At 38.5% G+C, this 23,920-nt stretch overlaps 1 protein-coding gene across 21 annotated transcripts in view; it reads left to right on the top strand.

Annotated features, from left to right (window-relative positions):
* Nucleotides 1-23,920, top strand: part of KMT2C (lysine methyltransferase 2C) — a 142,312-nt gene that overhangs the window by 112,624 nt on the left and 5,768 nt on the right. For 18 of the 21 annotated variants that reach the window (XM_026678945.2, XM_087945524.1, XM_026678949.2 and 15 more), the window contains 18 exons: nucleotides 1,024-1,325; nucleotides 2,206-3,971; nucleotides 5,275-5,386; nucleotides 5,727-5,805; nucleotides 6,306-6,369; nucleotides 7,361-7,593; nucleotides 7,769-9,484; nucleotides 10,380-10,589; nucleotides 11,698-11,862; nucleotides 13,994-14,135; nucleotides 15,217-15,355; nucleotides 16,606-16,784; nucleotides 17,010-17,146; nucleotides 18,127-18,379; nucleotides 19,577-19,716; nucleotides 20,589-20,696; nucleotides 21,664-22,780; nucleotides 23,461-23,597. In XM_026678945.2, the coding sequence (XP_026534730.1) occupies nucleotides 1,024-1,325; nucleotides 2,206-3,971; nucleotides 5,275-5,386; nucleotides 5,727-5,805; nucleotides 6,306-6,369; nucleotides 7,361-7,593; nucleotides 7,769-9,484; nucleotides 10,380-10,589; nucleotides 11,698-11,862; nucleotides 13,994-14,135; nucleotides 15,217-15,355; nucleotides 16,606-16,784; nucleotides 17,010-17,146; nucleotides 18,127-18,379; nucleotides 19,577-19,716; nucleotides 20,589-20,696; nucleotides 21,664-22,780; nucleotides 23,461-23,597 (6,999 nt within the window). The remainder of the gene's footprint in view (nucleotides 1-1,023; nucleotides 1,326-2,205; nucleotides 3,972-5,274; nucleotides 5,387-5,726; nucleotides 5,806-6,305; nucleotides 6,370-7,360; nucleotides 7,594-7,768; nucleotides 9,485-10,379; nucleotides 10,590-11,697; nucleotides 11,863-13,993; nucleotides 14,136-15,216; nucleotides 15,356-16,605; nucleotides 16,785-17,009; nucleotides 17,147-18,126; nucleotides 18,380-19,576; nucleotides 19,717-20,588; nucleotides 20,697-21,663; nucleotides 22,781-23,460; nucleotides 23,598-23,920) is intronic. The other 3 variants (XM_087945523.1, XM_026678947.2, XM_087945522.1) reach the window with 2 other exon arrangements.

The raw sequence follows: 23,920 nt of genomic DNA, 5'->3' as shown, positions 1-23,920 counted from the left end.
TGACAGTTGAAATATTGTAAGAATAGCCTTTAGAAGCATAAGAGACTGCCTGTCTCAATAAATCACTTATTTACACAGCTAAATTATACAAATGTACAGCTGACTAATTTCTGGCTAATGTTGCCATATCTTTATTAAATACTTATTGTGTGAATATTATCCAACATCTCTTCTTAACCAGAGTTGAGGGTAGAAATGAGCTATAAAATTTGTATATTTCCCCCACCATATATAGTTAGAATCAAGAAGCACTTACTTATTTGTGTTAACTACTGTTCTTTTAAAGAAATGCTTCTTGGATCCAAGATTTGTAAAAATCATTATTCAGTGCTTAAGACCCTTGCATTGGGCAGTAAGCTTAAGTATAATCATGTAATTCAAAGCTAAATTAAATGAGACAAATTGAATAGAGCCATTTCAACCTAATTTCAAGCCTGTCAGTCTAGTGAATAATTGATTCTGTATAGACATGAGGATTGTGAAAATACTCATTCATTTTATCGTAATAATATTCTGGACTGGCTGTCTAGTCTTAGAAATTGAGGGCATTGTATTTCAGCAGATCCTTTCTTAACTACATAATTTTAACTGCCCAAAGTTACTGAGGTGAGATGGGCAATGTAGAAATGTGACAGAGTTGGAGATTCTGAATGCCAAGAGACTGATTTTAAGCCAGAGGATTAATGTTTTGAGTTTTTGTTAAGTTTTTTTTTAAAGTCCATCTAAAGCAGGGCTGTCAAACTCCCGGCCCATGGGCTGGATGCGTCACGTACTGGCCACACCCACTCCCAGTTTAGCAAAGGGGAAAAAAGTCCTGATTCATCCCGTGATGACTTGAGTTTGACACTCCTGAACTAATGGATGAATAAAGATGGATGAATACAATTTTAAAATGAGCAAATGCTGGTAAAAAAGAAATGTGGTTTACAGGTAGGTGACCTACTGTAGGAACAATGTTTTATCAAAAGAAGCAAAATGTTTCTATGTGAACATTAGCTTATAATTTTTTCTGTTTCTTGTCAGCGCCAGAAGTTACGTGAAATTATTCTTCAGCAGCAGCAACAAAAGAAAAACGCAATCCGTCAAGAAAAAGCCCCAGTAGAGCCTGCTTCAGCAACTCCAACGGCACCTATTCAACCATGGCAGCAAGAAAATCTGAATAAAATTTTCACCCGACCACCACCTCCGTATCCTGGCAACATTAGATCATCTACCATTCGTCCAGGTGGACTACGGCTGGCAGGTTTTCCTGTTGATGGGCAGTTGAATAGACCTCAATTTCCAGGAGATGCTGTTGGCATGGGGATGAGGCCTCATGCAATTAGGTATAGAAATACTTTATCACACTTTACTAAATTTGGACTATTTATGAAAAAATTAAAGCATGTTTGTCATTCAGAATGACCAAGACAAATTTGCATAAGTTCATTTTAATGCAGAAATTGTGTTATAGATATGATATATGATATTATATGATATACATCTTTCATGAAGGGGAGGAAATCGTAATTTTCAGCAACGTACTTTTTTAAAAAAATCTTCATTACTTTTAACAATCCCCTTAAATAGCATATAGTTTAAAATAGTACTTGAACGTAACGTATGCAAACGTATTAAAAGTTGCATGCAGCCACTTAAAATTTCATTCATATTGTATTAAATATTCTTTTTATTTTGTAAAATAATGTAAAAAGCACAAAAATATTTAACTTCTGAGGCCATAACATTCTGACACCAGAATATATTATTTTTGTTTAAATTATAATTTTATAGTCTGTAAATTTAAAGTCCATAAATGTTTACTTTCCATGTTATGTCTGGACAATACTATCCTTATATCAATTATATTAATTAGCCTGAAAATTAATTAAAATTTTATTAATTGGCCTTAATTTACATTTTTTTCTGCAATTTAATCAAGTTTAAAATAAGATATATTGCCTTTTTATCTTAGTATATTCTTTTTTTACACTAATTCTGTAGTTTTGTAAAATATGCATATTTTTTTTTACTGGATTATATACAGAGAGGGATCATCTATTTTTAATACTAAATGGATAATGTGAAAATAACACATTATCAGAGATGTCATTAATTTTATTTATGTGAAAATTAGCTACACAGTTATTGTACGTAGTCATTATGGAGGAAATATTCCCCTGTGGGTCATCCAATTCAATAAAAACTTGTTTTTCTCTTTCCCAGATTTGGCTTTCCCAGTGGTGGCCATGGACTTCCACCTTGTCAAGATCATTTTCTTGGTCCATCACAACAAATGCAACATGTTGGTGTTGCACCACAGTTTAGAAGAACCATACCTATAGATCTGCCTAGACTGTCTAACCAACCACCAATGAATAATCCCATTGGTTTGCCACAGCATTTCCCACCACAAGGTATCCAGGTTCAACAGCACAACATAATGGGGCAGGCATTCATTGAGCTTTGTCATAGATCACCTGAAGTCAGACCAAGACTGTCTTTTATTTCTTCATCAACTACTATTATGAACCCTGTTCCTGAGCATCAACAACAAACTGAACTTCTACCTAGACAGAATTGTCAGGGCCCAAGACACCTAGAACCCACAAGATGTAATTCTCAAAATTCAGATAATCCGTTGCAGAGTTCAACAGGTTTGGAACATTTAGCACCATCCCAGCAGGATAAAATGAATCCAGGTCATCCACCTTCGCTAGTCATGTGTTCCTTAAATCATCCATCAATAAATAATGCATTTTCAGGAGACTCTTTGCCAACCACAAGACCTACTGATGAAACAAATAACTTACAAGTGCCCAGTCAGCCTACAGATACCTTAGGAGAGAAACTTGATCCTGATGATCCTTCTGTAAAAGATTTAGATGTTAAAGACCTTGATGGTGTTGAGGTTAAGGATTTGGTTGATGAAGATCTTGAAAATTTAAACTTAGATTCAGAAGATAAAGGTGATGAATTGGACACATTAGATAATCTTGAAACTAATGACCGTCATCTTGATGATCTTCTGAGATCAGGAGAATTTGACATAATTGCATATACTGACCCAGACCATGATTTGGGTGACAAAAAGGGTATGTTTAATGAAGAGCTGGATCTTAATGTGCCTATAGATGATATACAGGGCAAGGCAGAAGACAATCTGCAAAAACATTCAGATGATAAAACTTCTGTTCCTGAAGTGTCTATTCCTCCCCAGAAAAAAGCTACTGAGAACAGAGAGACTAAAACAGAAGTGCTTTCTCCAATTGAAGAAGCTACTTGTAGCCATGAAAAGATTGACAAGAATGTGGCAGCTTCTAGTGCTCAGCATGATGGAGAAACTAAATCTGTTTTGCCTTGTCATGTGGAAGCAACTGATAAAGCAAGTATGAATGAGGAAACCACAGTGTCCAGTTCAGATGCCATTCCGTTACCTACTCAAAATACAACAAATTCTTCTACCCCTGGATCTACACCAGTTCTTACAAGCCTACTTACTCATAGCAATTCAGAAAACCCTGACACGAGGTTATTAGATTCTCCTTCTCACTCTTTCCGGACAACCCAAACAAATCCCATTTCCAGTATTCCACAAACGTTGATTACATCCACAAGTCAAAACATGGAAAATGTGTTATCGGATGTGAACTTGGCTACACCAGTAGGCCATAGTTTTTCACAAGGGACTGTGGTAAATCCAGGCTTTATCTCTGGCCAGCCCCTCAATTCCAGTTTGGGGGTAGGGCAGCCTGGAAGTCAAACAGGGCCTGTTGTAAATAGGCCTGCTCCTGGTGGTATTCCTGGTTCTCAGCAGCTGGTGCTTTCTCAGGCATTGGTCCAACAGCAGAATCGAGAGAGACCTCTGCTTTTGGAAGAGCAGCCTCTGTTGCTGCAAGATCTTTTGGATCAAGAAAGACAAGAGCAGCAACAGCAACGGCAGATGCAAGCCATGATTCGCCAGCGGTCTGAGCCATTTTTCCCTAACATTGGTATGCTTTTGTTATTTTTCCAACCATGGTAATGTTGGCTGGGTATGTGTACTAACTAGATGGAGCAAATAAATTTCATTCTCAGTTATCATGAAGGTTAACTCATCTCCATTCCTATATTTTATTTCCAACCTTCCAGGGGAATGTGTAGATTTGTTAACGCACTTTTGATCATTGAATAGCTTTTATATTCAGGGATCTTTCTGTAGATATGTATTCATATAGTTGATTGATGGCATTGAATTTATTTCCTGCAGCTCATTAGGTTCTAGGTATAATTAAAAACAAGAGGTTCTAGGTGGAAAAACAATAAAATGATTAAAGCAAACGTTAAAACCATTACCACAAAAACTAAAAATTAGAGTGAGCCAGCAATTTCAGTCCCCAGAAGTATAACAAACCATTTTTGTTGCCTTTCTAAAAGCTGAATATAGAGACAAAATCTGGATACAGATAGTCCTTGCCTCATGACCATAGTTGAGCCCAAAATTTCCATTACCAAGCAAGGCAGTTGTTAAGTGCATTTTGCCCCGTTTTACAACCTTTCTTGCCACAATTGTTAATCATTGTAAATTGACTAACATGGTTGTTAAGTGAATCTGGCTTCCCCTGATCAGAAGGCTTCAAAAGAGGATCAGATGGCCCCAGGATATTGCAACAGTCTTTTAAATGCCAAGCGTCCAAATTTTGATCATGGAAATGCTGAACGGTCTAAGTGAAAAACAGTCCAAAGTCACATTTTTTCAATACTGTTGTAACTGAATTGTTAGGAAACAAATTGTTGTAAGTTGAGGACTTCCTGTATTAATTTTTCATAGTCTATTTTTTTATTTTTTATTTGGCTCATGCAAAGATTTGATTGCTTTTGTTCTTCCATTGATTTATACAATATAGTACGGTATATACTTTGATGCAAATAAAAACGTAAATTTGACAAAATAAGAACTGGGAACATTCTCGAAAACAAATTTCATTTAATTCCTGGCACTAACTCAGTCCAGGCATTAAGAGAAACTGACAGTTTAGCATTTCTGCTTCTGCCAAAATATTTATCTGAATCACCAGTTGGCTAGCCAATTTTAGTCTAAGGTCATGTAAACTTTAAGCTTAAAATGATTCTAAAATGATTGTTGGTAGCTTTAGTTTGTGATCTGAAACAAATTCAATATATCCATGGAAACAGTTTTTCAAATACAAACTTTTTTTTTAAAGCAACAACCTTGAATTGATTAGCAGATATAAATATGAAAAGGCTACATTATACTTTGTAAACATAATATATTCTAACATTCTGTTTTCTTAGATTTTGATGCAATTACTGATCCTATAATGAAGGCAAAAATGGTAGCCCTGAAAGGGATCAATAAAGTTATGGCACAAAACAATATGGGGATGCCACCATTGGTCATGAACAGGTTCGTGAAAAATGATGCTTTTGCCTAAAGTGATGTAGTATTGTTAGATACTAATTTGGAAGTGGAGCTCTTCTCCTTAATTATAAGTTCAGATCTAACTTGCTTGCAGAGATATTAATGAATTTATACAATTCCATCATTAAATAAGTTATTTCCTTTTTATTTCTGTTCTGCATGATGGATGGATGGATGGATGGAAGGAAGGATCTTAAATAATGATAGGTACAGATGAGATAATATAGCTGATTTATATTATGATGGAATTGTTTGAGATTATGATCTCATCATTAATACAAGTTGCATAACAAACAAACCAAATTGGTATTTTACTTATTACTAGATTTACCTTTATGGGTCAGACAGGACCTGGAGCCCAGAGCAGTGAAGGCCAGCATCTAATACCACAAGCAGTTACACAGGTAATTCAGTTTGTCCTGAAATCTGCAGTAACTCAGTTCAAAATAATAATTTTTAAGGGCAGTGTGTTTAGTGGTTAAAGTAAGAATCAAATCCCCACTGTTCTTGTACAGTACTTTATGGAAGGGTTTGGATGAATCTGAAATACTGCCTTTCCCTGTCTTACAGATGATTGTTATTGTTGCTTCTGATTGCAGTAATAATGGTTTTATTTATTGGGGAAAGGGTTAAAAATGGAAAGAGATAGCTGATTCATATGTGAGGCATTGTACTTTTAGTACTGGAGGCAGAATCATGCACACAACCTATGTGCATAATGCAGTGTTTCTCAACCTTGGGGATTTTAAATTATGTTCCAGCCAGCATGGGGCATTCTGGAAGTTGAAGTCCACACACCTTAAAGGTTGAAGAACACTGACATAATCTGACTTCTGAGCTGGAAAAATCTCCATGCCTTTCTTAAATCATCTCAAGACATTTTGTTTTTGTTTTTTCTTTGAAGGATGGTAGCTTAACACCTCAGATGTCTAGACCAAATCCTCCAAATTTTGGTCCTGGATTTGTAAGTAAGTATAACTCTGTCCATGTGCTATGTTCTTAGGGCATGATTTCTAAACGCCATAAACATAATTTACAAAAATAATACAACATCTAAAATACAGTTTTATTGAACTGTATTTTGAATTTCACCGAGTAACTTTCATTATTAATGAGTAATTAGATTTTCATTCATGTGTTCAATTTTTATAGACTTAATATGTTTTTGTATAAGTGTGTTCAGCCTTATCGCTGACTTTAAAAAAAAGGAATAGACCATTGGCTAGGTTAAGATAAACACGACCTTTTAGGGCCTTAAAAAAGCTATTTTGGCATTTCTTTAAAATATTTTATATTTTTTCCATTGTTTTGAAACATACTTTGAAAAGAAAGTATGTTTGAGGCAAAGTATTAATACAGGTGGTCCTTATTGGCCAGTAAATTAGTGACTGTTTGAAATTCTGATGGCCACCCCTAACCTGTGGTCACATAAGGGCATTTTGGGCATTTTGGGCAGTTAGCTAGCATTTAAATTATTTGCAGGATCCCATGGTCACATGACCACAACTTACGATGCTTTTGGCTGGAAATTGGTTTATTTCTGGTTTCCATCAAAAACAGCCAATTGAAAACAATGGGGTCGCTTATTGACTGCAGCATTCACTTTACAACTTCCACATTCATTTAATGACTATTGCAAAAAATAAAAATAACATAAAATCAGGCCAGTCACATGATCACCTGTTAATGACCTGCTCAGTTTATGACAATGGTTCCAGGCTCAATTACGGTGAAACTACCTATATTATGTTGAACATAAAACAGATTGAGAGAGAGAGAGCAACCGCAGATCTTTTCTGTAGCTTGCTTGAAAACATGTTTTATGGAAGCTAGTAATAGCCTGAGCATCAGTGGAGGAATTCTTTGTAGTAACAACATGGCCCAAAGCAAAAATAAAAATCTCCCTTTAGCACTTGAATCTTTAGAAGGAACGTGGCCTTTGTTATCTTTTAACCCCAGATGATTCATATAGAAAGCAATATGAGGAATGGCTACAGGAAACCCAGCAGCTTCTCCAAATGCAGCAGAAGTATCTCGAAGAGCAGATTGGAGCACACAGGAAATCAAAGAAGGCCCTCTCTGCAAAACAGCGCACAGCCAAGAAAGCTGGACGTGAGTTCCCAGAGGAGGAGGCAGAGCAGCTGAAACACGTCACCGAGCAGCAGAGCATGGTGCAAAAACAGCTTGAACAGGTAATGCGATTCATAATAAAGTCTCGCGATAATGAACTTCCCCGTGGGGGAAAATAGGAGAAGGACGGAGGATTGTGTGTGTTTGTTTCTTTCAGTTATTTATAAAAAACAATAAAGGCGGGGTAAAGATGATTAAAAAATTACATTAGAATTAAATAAGGACTGAATTTTGCAGATACGAAAGCAGCAAAAAGAGCATGCAGAGCTGATTGAAGAATACCGGATAAAACAGCAGCAGTCTGGAATGGGACCCCATTCAGGGATGCCAGGCCTTGCTTCGCAGCCCCCCATGATCCCTGGAGGGTCATCGCCTGCCATGGGGCAGCAGAATTTCCCCAGGATATCCCAGCAGCTTCAGCATCCACAGCACACCGCTGGCCAACCCAATCCACCTAGAATACCAGGCTTGCCCAGCTGGCAACCTCCAAACACTCCAGTACTTTTCTCCCACAGTGCACCACGGATGCCACCTCCGATCCCCCAGCTGCCCGTTAATCCTGGGACACCTGCTTCAGTGTTAGCCCCCAGCCCCAGTGTGCAGTCGGGCCCCCCACCCCGTGTGGAGTTTGAAGACAATAACCCATTTAGCGAAAGCTTCCAGGAACGAGAGAGAAAAGAGCGCCTGCGGGAGCAGCAGGAAAGGCAACGAATCCAGCTTATGCAGGAAGTGGATCGACAGAGAGCACTGCAACAGAGGATAGAAATGGAGCAGCATGGCACAGTGGGCTCCGAATTAAATGCTAGAACGTCCTTCCCTCAAATGTCTTACCTCGGTTCGGACCGACCTTGTGATTTTATGAGGCCACCACAGCCCCTTCAGCAGTCTCCCCAGCAACCGCTGCTACCACCACCGCCGCCGCAGCAGCAGCAGCAAGGATCAATTTTGCAATCGGGACCCTTAAACTCTCCTCCCACTGCCACTTTTCCACCATGCAGTGAGCAGCAGCAGGCGGGATCTTCCCCTTTTGCATCTGATCCAGTCCCTGTTCAAGATGGAAGCTCTGCTTACCATTCTGCTAAGCAGTCCCACGGAAGTATTTCTGGAGTCAGCTTTACCCAGTCCTTGCCTAGGCCTCACTTTGCCACTGGTGTTCCTGCAGTTTCTCCAGGAACTAGCAGTGGTCTGGCTGGCGGTCAGGACTCCAGCCTGCCACCTGGAACAAACTTTGCTGGGACAAATCCAGCAAATCAGTCTCTGATTCAACTGTATTCTGATATCATCCCTGAGGAGAAAGGCAAAAAGAAAAGAACAAGAAAGAAGAAAAAAGAGGATGACACTGACTCTGTGAATACACCCTCAACGCCTCATTCGGATATAACTGCTCCTCCAACTCCAGTTATTGTGGATGCGGTGTCCACTCCAGCTCTTAGCACCCCTGGTGAGCTTGCACGCAACTCGGGAGAAACGGAGAAAGAAGAACTGCCAAATTCAGCAACACCAAGCGCTGCAGAGGGTCCGTCTTCCCTAGAGCTGAAAGCTCAACCCGCTGAAAGCAATTTGCCACAAAACCAACTCCCCGAACAGTCGAGTCTAAACCCAAAAAGGGACACAGCCAAGACTGATATTTCTGCAAGCCTTCAAGAAATTAGACCAGAAAAGGTAGAAGCTGATCAGTGCTCCAGTCAAGCTGAGTGTAAGACGAAGACTGAAGTTGACGTGGAAGATGATAAAGCTGGCATTCAGCTTTCCCCTCCTGCAGAGAATCTGGCAGCACCTGTCAACACAACACCTGCAAAAGTGGAGTCAGGGAATGAACTCCTGAAACACCTGCTTAAGAACAAAACAGCCACCGGTCCCATCAGTCAGAAATCAGATAACAGCTTCCACTTTCCAGAGAATGCTGAGGAGAACAAATTAATCGAAAAACAGGAATTGGCTGAAAGCAGCATGGTAAACATTTTTTATAATAACAGCTTGACTTTCAGGACATTAGAAAATATGTTAGGAAGTACTTTGTTCATATCCACAACCGTTTGTTGCTGGGTAACGGATATCGCTTTCTCAGCAATTTAGATAGATTTTTACCACAGCTTTGCCATTTTTTGCCAGTCTTTGTTTAATGTCTGCCCTGTTTAATGGCCATTTGAATTACAACAGCACTGAAAAGTAATTTTATGAACAGTCCTCACATTTATGACCATTACAGCATCCCATGGTTCTATAACACTTCCATGCTTCATAATTGGCTTCTGGCAAGCAGAGTCAATGGAGAAGCCAGAAGTAAAATCAGTAGTGATGGTCACAGGATGACTTAACCATCAAATGGAAAGTAATATCATAAATCCATCATGGTTGCGTGATGTCTCAATTAGTGACCATGTTGCTCAACACCTGAGTTTTCAGCCACAATTGGGGTTGCTGAATGAGGACTATCTGCATTTGATAAAACAGGTGCTTTTCTCCCCAACGTTCCAATGTCTCTGGCCAATGGGAAAACATCTTCCAATCATGACAGTAATGGGGAAAGACTTGTGCTGTTTGCTGTGACTTCTGAGGATCAGCCTCAATCCAACTCTGATTCTTTTGTGAAACTGGGGGTTGTTGATTCTCTTCCTTTCAATTTTTATGGCTGGTTTTGAATTTGGTTAAGAGAAATGAGGATGCAGTTAAACTATATGCCCATCGATATTTATCTTTGTGATCATATCATTAGGTGATCTGGGTGGAAGGTAGGTAGGTAGTTTCACTGTAAAATTCAGTGTTCAGTTTATAAAGTCTGAGTTTTGAACATTTAGGACTTAATAAAAGTGATATGATATGTTATATTTGCTTTTTCCTTAACCAGCCATTAGGGAATCCATTGCAAGGCTCATTAAGTTGTGGTAACAACCAAGTTCAGAGAGCAGATTTAGGACATGAAATGAAGAAACAGAGGAACAAACGAACTCAGAGAACAGGTGAAAAAGCAACATCTCGCCCTAAAAGGAAAAAAAAAGAGGAAGAAGAAAAACAGACTGTTTTTCCTAGCACAGAAACTTTCATGCAGTTGAAACAGGTGAGCACTGAAAAGAATAATCCATAATGAAAAGTTTTGGAAGAGATTGAAAAAAGCCATTGAAAATTTCATCTTATATTTGGTTTTATAGGTATCTGTGTTCTATTTTTACCATGTTTCCTTACTCAAAGCTGTTATACATGTAGTAATACAGGTTTGAGCATTTCTGAGTTTTATTTGATGCTTATCCACTTCTTGCATTTATTATAAAATATTCCAGAAGACAGTTTTCTCCTTTGTGAGCCTTCTAATAGACCACTTTTTATTGGATTGCTTGATTGCATGTAATCCAGTTGATGTTGACTCTAAATAATCAGAGATGGAAGTCCAAAGGTGCTTTTTTCAAGTGGAAACTGGACTTCCTTTGTTTTTCCTTGAAGACATTTCACCTCATTCAAAAAACATGTTTAGTTCTGAAACAATGGTGTTTCTTGGATGAGAAGCAAAATGTTTTGAAGGAAAACAAAGAAAGTCCAGTTGCCTCTTGAAAAAGCACCTTTGGGACAACAATGACCTGGATGCCTGAGAATCTTCATAAACACAGAGATAGAATTTCTTCAGGATGATCTGCTCCTATCCTGGCCCACCATTTCTTCCAGTGGTGCACTCAGTCACTGCTGTAATAAAAGTCCTTGCTGCTGAGATATATGACACAAAGAAGAAAGGGAATAAAGAATATATTGGTGAAGAAAAAAGTTTGTAGGGAGAAAAGATTAAAAGATCATTATTATAAAAAGATTATTATAAAAAGATCATTATTGTTAAATTTTTACATTAGCAGCTATGAAAATCTTGATAATTTAGAACAAAACTGCAGTCTGGAGATGAGTGGTTACAATGACGATGATGAAGAAAGGATTTTCATTAGATACACTTTCATTGAGAACAATTTTCTGTATCCTGAACATATGGTATTAAGACCAAGGCTTCCACAACAATTGCTGTATTTGGGAGTCATTATATCTGGCAAAATTATTTTTTAAGAACAATGTATAAAAGTTAGGATTTTGCTTAGTATAAGGAAACTTTGAAATGCTTGTATCTGGATTGCTTAAGCTTATAAAAGTAGCAATCTTCAATTGTGATCAATTACACATCTTTCCTCTAGCAACTCTCCTTGCTGCCTTTAATGGAGCCAATGATTGGAGCGAGCTTCACCCACTTTCTCCCGTATGGTAGCAGCCATCAAAGTAGTGGAAGTCGACTTGTGGGAGCTTTTGGCAGTGCTACGCTTGATGGGGTATCTGATTACTATTCTCAGCTAATCTACAAGGTGTATTATTTTTCTATGTAATTCTCTCAAAATTTTAAAAGAAAAGTGGCATTCATTATTTTATATATCTCAGGATTTCTTGAGATTTTTCCTCATGTTTTTCATTCTTCCTTCCCATTCACTGAAACATTGTGGCATGCTAAAGCCTATACTTAGAGAGCCAGTTTTCTCTAGTGGTTGAAGCACCAGGCTAGAAATCAGGAGATTATGAATGCTAGCACCGTTTTAGGCATGAAAGCCAGCTGGGCGATTTTGGGCCAGTGGCCAGGAGATAGTGAATCCCATCTTTAGGCATAAAAGCTTTCTGTGACTTTGAGCTGTTCATTTTCTCTCAGCCTACAATGTCAGGCTCTGACAACAAGCCATTTGGTCAATTTTGGATCAATATTTGATTGATCCAAAAAAGTGGGTCCTGCACTTGCAAGGAAAATGTTAGAGGGAAAAAATGAAAACCTATAACAGTAATCTTTTAATGTGTTTCAAGGACATGTACACGTGAAAGTTATAATCCTACTCTCCATTTATTAACAAATCTACCCTGGATTACTATTTCAAAGATCAAATACTAATAAATAAAAGGTTTAGGTCTATTTTGCATAGGTTTAAGAGACCATCACAAGGCCCTTCCATAGTTGTTTCTCCTTTTGGTGGTCAGCAAGAAGTAATTGGTGACCGGGAGATTTTCCCAGAATCTATTGTTTTGCCCCTTACAGAAATCAGCAAAACTAGTCTAGTCTTCAAGAGCTTTTGGAAATATCTAAAGTTGATGTTACTCTTGTTCCCATGATGGCTGTTGTTTTTATTCTTCTATTTGTTACTGGTTAATTTACACAGTGCTTTTAGAGATATCGAAGCCACTTAACTCAATGATAGGATATGAAAACCCTAACTAAAAAATAAAAATAAAGGTGGCAGCATTGCCTGAATGTCTCCCACTGATCACAGAATTGACTATTGCAGATGGAATAAGCCTCAATATGTACTGAATGTGCTATAAAGACTGTAGGAAATGAGATGAAAATCATAGTTCTTTCCCAACTGTGAATTGTATTCATTTCACATTGTGTTTTCTGTATTCCCACAACCGTGCAGATGAAATCTCTCGGTAAACATCGCCTTCCATGTGTTCTTCCACTGGCTGACAATTCCTCCATTATAGTTACAATTCCTCCTTTCTTTCTAGAGCAGTGAGCTCCTTTCTTTACAGCCAGTGAGAGGATCAGGGCGGCAGCCCTTCACAATGATCTCAGTTTCTCATGTCACCCTGAGGGAAAATTAATTGCCCACCCCTGTTCTAGAGTATGCATCATGACCTTGTTCTAAGTAGGCTTTTGCTTTGCTCCTGCGTGCTTTTCTGAGGGGTTTGTGCCATTGATAAAAGAATCAACCAATGTGAGAGAGTGTTACTTACCCTACAGTTGAGTATGTTTTTTAAAAATTTGTTCATTAGATACAACTTATCAAGAGAAACTAACAAAAAAAGCCACATGAAAAGAGGGGTGAAACCAGCAAAATAGAATTGTCCTAAATGGCATATGTGAAAACTTTAAACAAATATCTGCCATTGTAGTTCTAGGTTAGTTTTTAAAAAGTATTTTTTATGTATGCCCATTAATTCGCTTGCACAAAGCTTCACTTTCATCAGTGCCCTGTTAGCAGAAAATTACTTAAAAATCTGGAATAAAATGCTTTCTTCCCTCGTTCTTAGTAGGAACTGGAGTGCCAGTTCTCAAAAACAATATGATTGATTTCTTGCCTTATTTGATATATGCTCTTGATTACCTGATGCAGAGTGGCAAACAGAACATGGAAATTATTTGTATTTGTCCTACAAGTAGTTCCGGTCATAATTTGTGTGTTTGGTGAGTAATTATAAGAAAACTCAAAAAAAAATAGTTACTTTACTATGCTAGTAACTATTAATAGTTACTAGTTACAGAGTGGAAAATAGAAAATGAAAGCCCTGTTACCTTGTTTGGATAGCACTGAAACCATGGCTTGGTGTTTGGTATGAACTAAATTAATATGTATGCACTTTGATTGCTACTTCGTAGTTAGTTTTGTTACTAAATATGCAGGTTTACCCAACAATCCTTTGGAAAACCAATTGAAAATATCTTCTCTTGTGCAGCAAAATAATCTCAGTAACCCACCCACACCTCCAGCATCCCTTCCTCCTACACCTCCACCTGTGACTTGCCAAAAAATTGTTAATGGATTTGCAATGACTGAAGAACTTGGTACCAAAGCTGGAATGTTGGGAGGATCTGATGGTAAGATATTTGCTATCCACATCCCTTTGTAGAAAGTCTGCCTATGTGGTTGCTAAAAGTCAGCAATGACTTGAAGGCAATAATCAATAAAACCAGACTTGTATAATATACCTGTTATATTCACTCAACTAATTTAAAAAATGGAAGACCTCCATCTTGGAAGCCACAAAAGCCAGGACTAATCTATCTTCCAGGGGAAAACTGTTTCATAAATATGGACTCCATCATGGAATATCTCCCAGCTTTGGTTTCCTGATTTTCTGGGGAAACTATGATTAAGAGAAAATGAGGAACCATATGCTTTTTTTCCTAAGATATTCTTATTTGATTCTTGTAGGTTTCAACCAAGCAAGATTCATAATGTGTCTTGCAAGACAAATAGGACAAGGTTAATGTATCTCATTCTTCTCTGCCCTTTTCCTCTGCTTCAGCCACCCACTGATCAACCCATCCCCGTCACTTCCCTTTCCTTCAGTGCAACATCCATAATTAAATTCGGATACAGCACAGTCCAGGCTAGAAATCAGAAGACTGTAAGTTCTAGTCCCATCTTAGGCATGAAAGCCGACTGGATGACTTTGAGCTAGTCACTTACTCTTAGCCCAATCCACCTCACAAGGTGGTTGTTGCGGGGAAAATAGGAGGAGGAAGGAGTATTAGGTATGTGCGCTGCCTTGTATTGTTTATAAAAATAATAAAGATAGGGTAGTAAAATAAATGAACGAATATAAATATTTCAACTGGTCCAGGCTTACTTACCCTTCCTTTTAGTTGCCCCAAGCATCTTCCTTGTTTCACCTTTGCTGTCTTTACCTTTTCCCTCCTGTAAACCTACCCTGGAATCTCTATGCCTTTTCCAAATATGCATTCAAATTTAGGCAAAAGATTCATATTTTGGCCCAAGTATGACCTACTCCAAATCTGGAATAGCCTACACATAGAATATGTTGGATGTTACTAAACGTTAGCAAAACATTCTCTGGCTCCTCAGAGGTGCATGTAAAGCTTTCATTAGTCCAGTCCAGCCAGGTAGCTGTTTAAAATCATTTGTTTAATCTGTGCATCCTATCTGTTGCCAAAGCTTTAGGTTCAAAGCAGTTTCAGCTGCCTTTCAGGCCACAGGATGATTTGTTAGCCAGGGCCATAATTCAGGGTCCTAAGAGTGTGGATGTCCCTGCTTCTCTTCCAACCCCGCCTCATAACAATCATGAAGAGCTCAGGTAGGTGTCTTTTTTTAAAGGCATTAACATTGTATTGTGCTTAATATGCTCATGTGTTCTGATACTGAGCAGAATCTGCTGTCCCATAATGGTATTTTTGCTATTAAGTTCTTTGATCTATAAATGAAAGGAATATCTGTAATTTATGTCTCAACAAGCCTCCCCAAAGACAGCACAATTTATGAATTTCCAAGGGCTTCAGGCTAGTTCAGCCGATTGTTTTTATACTTCATCCACGCAATGTAGTTTTCAGCATTCAGAATGGCTTTTTGTCTTGATCTGTTTCTCCCATTTTTGAAAAATCAGAATTAGACTCTGTTCTGTCATTGAATGAGCTTTATCTGCTGAAAAAGGAAAATGCAAGTTTCTGGGACCAGATTACAAAGCTAGTGTTGTCTAGGCCAGCAGTCCCCAAACTTTTTAGCTTGGCGGCCTGGTTTACGAGGGGGAGAGCACGTGAGTGGCAGGCACACACACCCTCCACTCATGCAAATGCAGCCTCATGCGCAAATGGCAGGCAAAGCTTCAACTGCGTGAGCAGAGGGCAGTTGAATGGAGGGTGCTTGTGCTTGCATGCAAAGCTCCACTCTTGCAAGCATCAGGCACTTGCACTCACCTGCAAGCAGAAGATGCTTGAGTGGAGGGCACTTGTGCTCATGTGCAAAGCTCCACTCACAAGGGCACTTTGCACACGAGCAGAGCTTTGCACACAAGTATTAGTGTTTTCCACTCACATACAAAGCGGAGCTTCGCGCACTTGCCCATGTCTCCTGTGGCCCGGTTTTGAACAGGCCGTGGCTCAGTAGTGGGCTCTGGCCCGAGGGTTGGGGACCCCTGGTCTAGTCGGGGAACTGAGTCTGAGGGTTAAAAATAATGAACATCAGGGAGATAATAGCTCGTGTGGGAAGAGATTGAGATCTTATTCTTGAAATTCTCTTTATTTTGTTTTCCACATAAATTACTTGTAATCACAAGATTGTGCAATCATTGGAGGATTAAAAATTAACAGCTAAAGTAAGTGAGCGTCCTTATCAATAGATACTGTACTGTAGGTTTTTTTGGTTTTTTTACATCACACTTTTTTTTGCATTCTTAGCATATTTTGGCTGTAAAAAAAAAAAAACCTAACAAATTTGATTTTGAAAAAAATTGAAAGGCCTCCACTTTGCTGTCAAGTTCCTGAATCACATGTTTGCTCTTTGTATAGTGAGCCATGCTTACAAATGTCCTGGTTTTGCTGTGTGTCTTAGGATTCAGGATCCTTGTGAGGATAGAGAAAGTCCAGATAGCTTTGTTCCTTCTTCTTCTCCTGAGAGCGTCATGGGCATGGAAATAAGTAGGTATCCAGATCTGTCAGAAGTAAAAGAAGAGATGCCACAGTCCGTTTCGTCTCCTGTCATTCCAATTCTGCCAGCCAGTACTGGAAAGGGTAAAGCCAACATTTATTCTAAACAAATATATATATTGATTTCTCTAACCGAGTGGTGAGATGAGTAAGACTTCAGTTTTCAGAATTCCCTAGATAGCATGGCTGTCTGAGGAGTTCTGGGAGTCGAAGCCCACACTTCTTGTTGTTGAAGTTGTTGAAGTTTGGGAACATTGCAGTCTAACCGCATTCCAATGTGACTTAAAGTTAAATTTCTTCACTTTTAAGGTTCAGAAGCAAAGCAACATTTCATCAAAATGGAGCCTTGTTCAACTTTCTTCAGTTCTCAGCTTGGACTTGCCTCAAATAACACAGAATCCGGGCTTGTGTCCATTGCCATTACTTTGCATCCTACAGCTGCAGAGGTAAAGGTACCACACCTCTAGATGGACAAAGCTGGCTGCCGTCCTCGTGTGCTATTGATGTCTTGGTTGATAATTTTATTTCTACTGCAGTCAGTTATTGAACTAAATGCTGCTATGCAATTTCAGTATGGTTTTATTGAATTGTATATAATCGACTCATAAAAGCTCAGCTCAATAGCTTTGCTATATTCTGGATAAGAACATTATCCTATTGGCCATTCAATTTCCAGCTCCTTTCCTAATCATTCCAATTTTGTAATTAGCTTCTTTTACTGGGTTTTCATTCAAGCTATCCACCAAATCCCTTTCTTCGTTAGACACCTGATCATTTCAAATCCGATTAATTTAAAGTTAGGATTTTGTGGACTAAAATGCATTATTTTATACATTCTTGTCCTGAATTGCATTTGCCAATTTGTTACCTCTCTGACCAGTTTGATTTTGCCACTCTGAATAATTTGGTATGATCAGTAAAGGTGGCTGCTTATTGCTTAGCCTAACCCTGGATCATATATTCCTAAAATCTTTTCTGATTCTGAATCACTTGTCAGTATATGGGTGTGGTGATTCTCCCTTTCAGCTGAGTTTGCTCACATTCCTTTAATTTGGTATTTATGGGACGATTTTTTTAAAATTCCAAGCATATAATATTTATCCGGCTTGTGTTATGACAAATTAGTGTGGTGGCAGTTGTAGAGTCCCCATAGTCACATGATCATTTGTGACCTTCACTGACACCTTCTAATGAAGCCAAGAGGGAAGCCAGCAGGAAGTTGCAAAAGGTAATCATGTGATCGTGGGATGCTGTGACGCAACAGGGATAACTAGGACTGCCAGAATGTCCATTGTTGTGATGTGACATTGTGCCTGATGATCACCTAGCTAAGTGATGGGAGTTTCTAGTCCCAATTACAGTTGATAAGTAAGGACTATGTGTGTCTTATTAACCACAAAGAAACTATGCACTTATTTTTCTCTAGAATATTGGTAGTGTGGTGGCTGCGTTTTCCAATCTTCTACATGTCAGAATTCCAAACAGCTATGAAATTAGCACTGCATCTGATGTTCCGTCATCCATCGGAATAATGAATCCACACAGAACAAACCCAGCATTTGAGTACAGACAACATGTGCTGCTTCATGGTCCTCAGCCAGGGACCTTCGGCCCTCCTGGACTAACAGGGCCTTATGGACTCAAGCCACACAATGCCCCATTTTTATCAAGCGGAAATGGTGAGTCAGTGTGGTGTGTGACCTGCTATATTTTGTTAATAAATAAGAGGTTAAACTCAGCATTGAAGATTTGAAAAACGGAATTCAAGATAAAAAATAAATATTTATTACTTTTAAAAAAAATTTCCAGTAATATAAATTGAATTCTGATAAAAGATTTGTAGGATTGGGTATTATTCTGCTTCCAAGGGAACTAATGGGATATCAGTCATTAATCATGACAGTTCCAAACTGCTACAGAAGGTACTGAAAAAAATAAACACCAAGAAGGACAACAATGTATAGATAGGTAGTCCTCAGCTTAGAGCCTTTTGCTTAGTGACCATTCAAAATTACAAAGGCACTGAAAAAAATGACTTTTGTCTATTTTTCATACAACTGTTGCAGAATCCCCACGGTCATACGATCAAAATTTGGATGCTTGGCAACTGGCTTGTATTTATGATGGTTGCAGAGTCCCAGGGGTCATGGGATCCCCTTCTGCAACCTTCTGACAAGCAAAGTGAATGGGGAAGCCAGATTCACTTAACAACCGTGTTGCTAACTTAACAGCTGCAGTGATTCACTTAACAACTGTGGCAAGAAAGGTCATAAAATGGAGTAAATCTAATTTAACAACTGTCTCATTTTGCAACAAAAATTGGCGGCTCAGTTATGGTCGTAAGTCGAAGACTAACTGTAAACTAGATAGGATGGGATGTTGCATTAAGGAATGGTTATTAACTGGTATGGAATCCCTGAGGAGCCATCTTATTCCCCTCACTCAATCTGGTAGAGGAGCCATGCTCCAAATACCCTCAGCTAAGGAACTGTGGCTGGTGGAATATAGGAAAAGATCCTTTACTGCCATGGCATTTAACCTTTGAAACATTATTCCCCCTTGAAGTGAAATCTACTTAACCCCCTCCCCCGGCCTTCTGAAAGGATCTGAAGACCTATTTCTGTCAACTAGCTCGGCACCCTAAAAGGGCATCTTATGGTTAACTTGGTGTTTTAACTTGGCTGTCTTTTGATGTTTTAACTGTTTTATATCATTATTTATAACATTGTGAGCTGCCCAGAGTCTCTTGATAGTGAGATGGGTGGCATATAAATTTAATTAATTTCGTGGTAATGGAGCAGGTATTTGTAAGGACAAGAATATTTACAGTAGAATGATGCATACATTAAAAGAATTTGTATTCTTCTCATCTTCAGTTTTGGCAGGATATAAAGCACAAAGTCCAAATGTTGCCGATGGTTCGGCATTAAGGTCACAGTGGTGTTCTCATTGTAAAGTGGTAGTACTGGGCAGCGGAGTACGAAAACCTTTCAAAGAACTGCATTTCCTGAAACAGGTATATCTGTATGACCTCCATTTTTAATTATGTTTTCCCTTATAGTATTAAGGATACAAGAAGTTTGGGACTATTCCATTTCTTGTTGACTATGTTCCAACAGATAAAATTTAAAATTAGTTGAATGCTGCCTATTTTACCTAAATAAAATTTGAAATGTATCAGATATTCCAGGGATAGGGCACAACAAAGAATCAAAGCAAGCTCCTTGTTTTTTAATCCAAGGCCATAAAATCGGGTGCGGTGGGAGCCATGTTAACTGCTGGCCGCTGACCAAACTGCATTGATATTGACTAAGAGGATTATTTTCAAAACATTTTTCAAGAACTTATAGGAAAGAAGTCATATTGTTTTTTGTGTACCCAACTTCTTCTATCTGTTTGTAAGCTATACGTCTGCAAAAGAAGGCACTACATACTAACTTTAATAAAAGTATTGCTATGCCCAGGATTTTACTACAATGTATGTTACCTTATCTGGTCTAAGGCAACAGCAGTAAAAACGTGATGAAGCCCAGCTGTATTAATATTTATTTTGGAAGGGAAAGCAAGGGGAAAACAGTTCAGTGATAATCCACAAAACAAAAGTGCATTTCAGGGCTTAAAATATTTCAGACCGTTCAAGATAATGCTGTCTTTTTGATCAGGTACAGAATGATGAGAATGTCCATTCTGAGCTCAGAAAATTGTACACACCCAAGATATGTTACTAGTGAAATCCTTCAGAATGGTAGCGTTGAATGTTTTTCCAGTCCAACATAAAAGAAATGTCTCAAAATCATGTTTTAATATAAGCTTCCTACAGTTAATGAAGAGCTTGATGTTTCTGTCATAATTTTATTTTTTTGTTTGGTTTTTTTTTTTTATTTTTAGGATTCCAAGGAAAAGTCTGATAGAATAGAGAAAGACATTGTCTTCTGTAGTAACAATTGCTTAGTCCTTTATTCAGCATCCATGCAAGCAAAACATTCAGAAAGCAAGGTAAATACTTACCACATACTTGTAATGACAGTGCTTTAATATAGCATTTTAATAAAAATTATTTAGAAGATCAAGAGCAATGCAGCTTGTTTAACATCAAATACATTTATTTGTTTTCCATTTTTTGCATCAGTCTGCAATGAAGATTCACCTTTTTTCACATAGGCCCTGTATATATGTTTTACAGTGTTTTAAAATGTAAAATCCAAATTATATATGAATCTATTTTTAAGGGAAAATTTGGACTCTTTAGGATATAATTATTTTAACTATATTCTAGATTTTATATAAAGTGGATCTCTTCATACATTACCTGTACCTCTCAAAGCGCCTCACTCATACCTTACAAGATTTTGCAGTTGATGTTGGAATCTATCACACTAATGGGAAGAAATAAGTGTTACACCAGGATTTCATTTAATAAAAATGGATTTAAAGTTATAAATAAATTAAATTACTTCAGCTTGTCACAGTGTTTAATAAGAACACTCAGATTTTCCTCTACCAATAAAATAGATGCTGCTGACACTAATAGTAGCTTGTACCTTCATCAGATTGGATTGTACATGACAAAGAAAGAATATAATATGAATATATAACCATCTATTCAGATATCTTTTGCATTTTCTGAACCTGATCCAAGATAAGTTGAAATTCCAATTTACAATGATAGAATAGGGGTACAAGTTTATGCTTTGTACCAAGATTTTATGTGCACATTTGTACAGATACCTGTGTACATTTCAAAACCAGAGATTCTTTTGGTTAAGAAGGTATTTGCAATTCTTTAAACATTATTTTAATATTCCCAGCTCTGAATTTTAAAACCATCCAGTCTTGCAAAGTGATTATTAAAACCAAGCACATTTCTGTTACTTAGTACATAACTGTGACCTGATTCCAATAATGCCTGCCCATAACTTTTGCTGTGAATCTCTCTTCAACTGCTGTTCTGATTATTTCTCAGGAATCCGCCCCTCCTGAAATCCAATTTCCAATGAAAGAACCTCCAAAAGGTTTCCACCAATATAGTACGAACATCTCCACATTTGACGTTCACTGCCTCCCTCAACTGCAGGAAAAAAATTCTCCCCCCTCATCACCCCTTATTATTTTTCCTCCTGCTTTTGAAGCAGCCAAAGTGGAGCCCAAACCAGAAGAACTTAAGGTAACCGTGAAATTGAAGCCCCGCTTAAGAACTGTTCCCAATGGCCTTGATGACTGTCGACCAGTGAACAAGAAATGGAAAGGAATGAAATGGAAAAAATGGAATGTACAGATTGTGATTCCTAAAGGAACGTTCAAGCCTTCCTGTGAGGAGGAGATAGATGAGCTTCTGAAGAAACTGGACACGACCCTTAAACCTGATCCTATCCTGAAAGACTACCGGAAATGCTGCTTCTGCCATGAAGAGGGTGATGGGCTAACGGATGGACCGGCCAGGCTTCTGAATCTGGATTTAGACCTCTGGGTTCATTTGAACTGTGCTCTTTGGTCTACTGAGGTCTATGAGACACAAGCTGGTGCCTTAATCAATGTTGAACTAGCTCTGCGAAGGGGCTTGCAGATGAAATGCGTGTTCTGCCACAAGATGGGTGCTACCAGCGGCTGCCACAGGTTAAGGTGCACCAATGTTTATCACTTCACCTGTGCCATTAAAGCACAATGCATGTTTTTCAAAGACAAAACTATGCTTTGCCCAATGCACAAACCGAAGAGCACTCATGAGCAAGAACTCAGTTATTTTGCGGTCTTCAGGCGAGTCTATGTCCAGCGTGATGAAGTCCGACAGATCGCTAGCATTGTACAAAGGGGAGACCGTGAGCACACCTTCCGGGTGGGGAGCCTGATCTTCCACAGTATCGGTCAGCTGCTGCCCCACCAGATGGTTGCCTTCCACTCTTCAAAAGTGCTGTACCCAGTGGGGTTTGAGGCCAGCCGGTTGTATTGGAGCATACGGTACACCAACCGCCGCTCCCGCTACCTGTGTTCCATTGAAGAGAAGGATGGCTTCCCCCTGTTTGTGATCAGGGTGATTGAGCAAGGACATGAAGATATGGTGCTGACTGGCCTGACTCCAGAAGGTAAACTAAAAACTGGGAACCCTAGTCGAGCTGGCCAAGGAGATCCGATTGAATTGATGCACGTTAATGTCTAAAATACCCAGAGGAAAGCAGCTCGCCTATTTCTGAGCACTGCATTTATTTACTTCATGTGAAAAAAAAACAAATACTTTTTAGAAAGCCAAAATGGAAAAAACCATAAATGATGACAAGGTGTAATATGTCATGAATCTGAGAATGTATTCACCCGTTTTTAAGAACAGTTAAGGACCAGATGGTTTTTACCATGTCCTGATCTGTAAAACTCAAAATGGGTGTGTTTTCTTTTTCATATTACTATACCTTCTTTATAGTTACGTGGCATTTTCTGGTTACTTTGGAAGCTGATAGCAAAACCAGCCTGAAATCACATCACCAGGGTTTGATTATCTTGCTTTGGAATGTTCCCATTCCAACATTTAAACCCCCCTACACCCCCCCTCAGGCCTTTAAGAAAACTCCTAGCCAGGAGAAGATTACTAGCTTGAAAATTCAAATCTTGATTTAATACTCGCTTAGGCATGTATCTCGACCTGGAAAGCAAAATTATTGAAGAATTCATCCCAATCATATGTAAGGCTATTTCCCATGATAAATACCTTTAGAAAATGTTAATGATCATTATTATCTTTCCAATGTTTATTGTATTTTTCCCTATATAGATGTTTGGGATAAAATCCTTGAGCCCATTGCATCTATACGGAAGACCTCCGAAATGCTCCAGTTATTCCCTGCTTATCTCAAGGGCGAAGATCTTTTTGGCCTGACTGTCTCTGCAGTGGCTCGAATAGCTGAATCAGTGAGTGTTTGGGAGTGTTTGGTGCCAGGCTGGATCTTCACCAATTCTTGCTTAGTAATCATCAGAATTTGGCATTTGTGGCAATTGTTTATAGAATACATTAGAGTTCTATAGTTTGAACAGCAGAACTTAACAAAATATGAAATTCATCCTTAGAACAAATAGACAGAGACAGATACACAGACATAGACACATACCTTCTGTCCTGTGCAAATAAACCAGAGCCGTTTCCCTGGTTGGTGGTGTAATGGCAGTGGGAATGTAAGGGGGGGAAATAAATCCAGTTGTGTATTTCCAACTGCCTAGAATTGTTCGGCAGTGAT

The sequence above is a fragment of the Notechis scutatus genome, chromosome Z (assembly GCF_049901735.1).
Source record: "Notechis scutatus isolate UNSWTSFEM ecotype Mainland chromosome Z, rNotScu1.2, whole genome shotgun sequence".
In the NCBI taxonomy this organism is placed as follows: Eukaryota; Metazoa; Chordata; class Lepidosauria; order Squamata; family Elapidae; genus Notechis; species Notechis scutatus.
The sequence above is the reverse complement of the archived record's forward strand: the minus strand, read 5'-3'. Positions and strand labels throughout refer to the sequence as shown.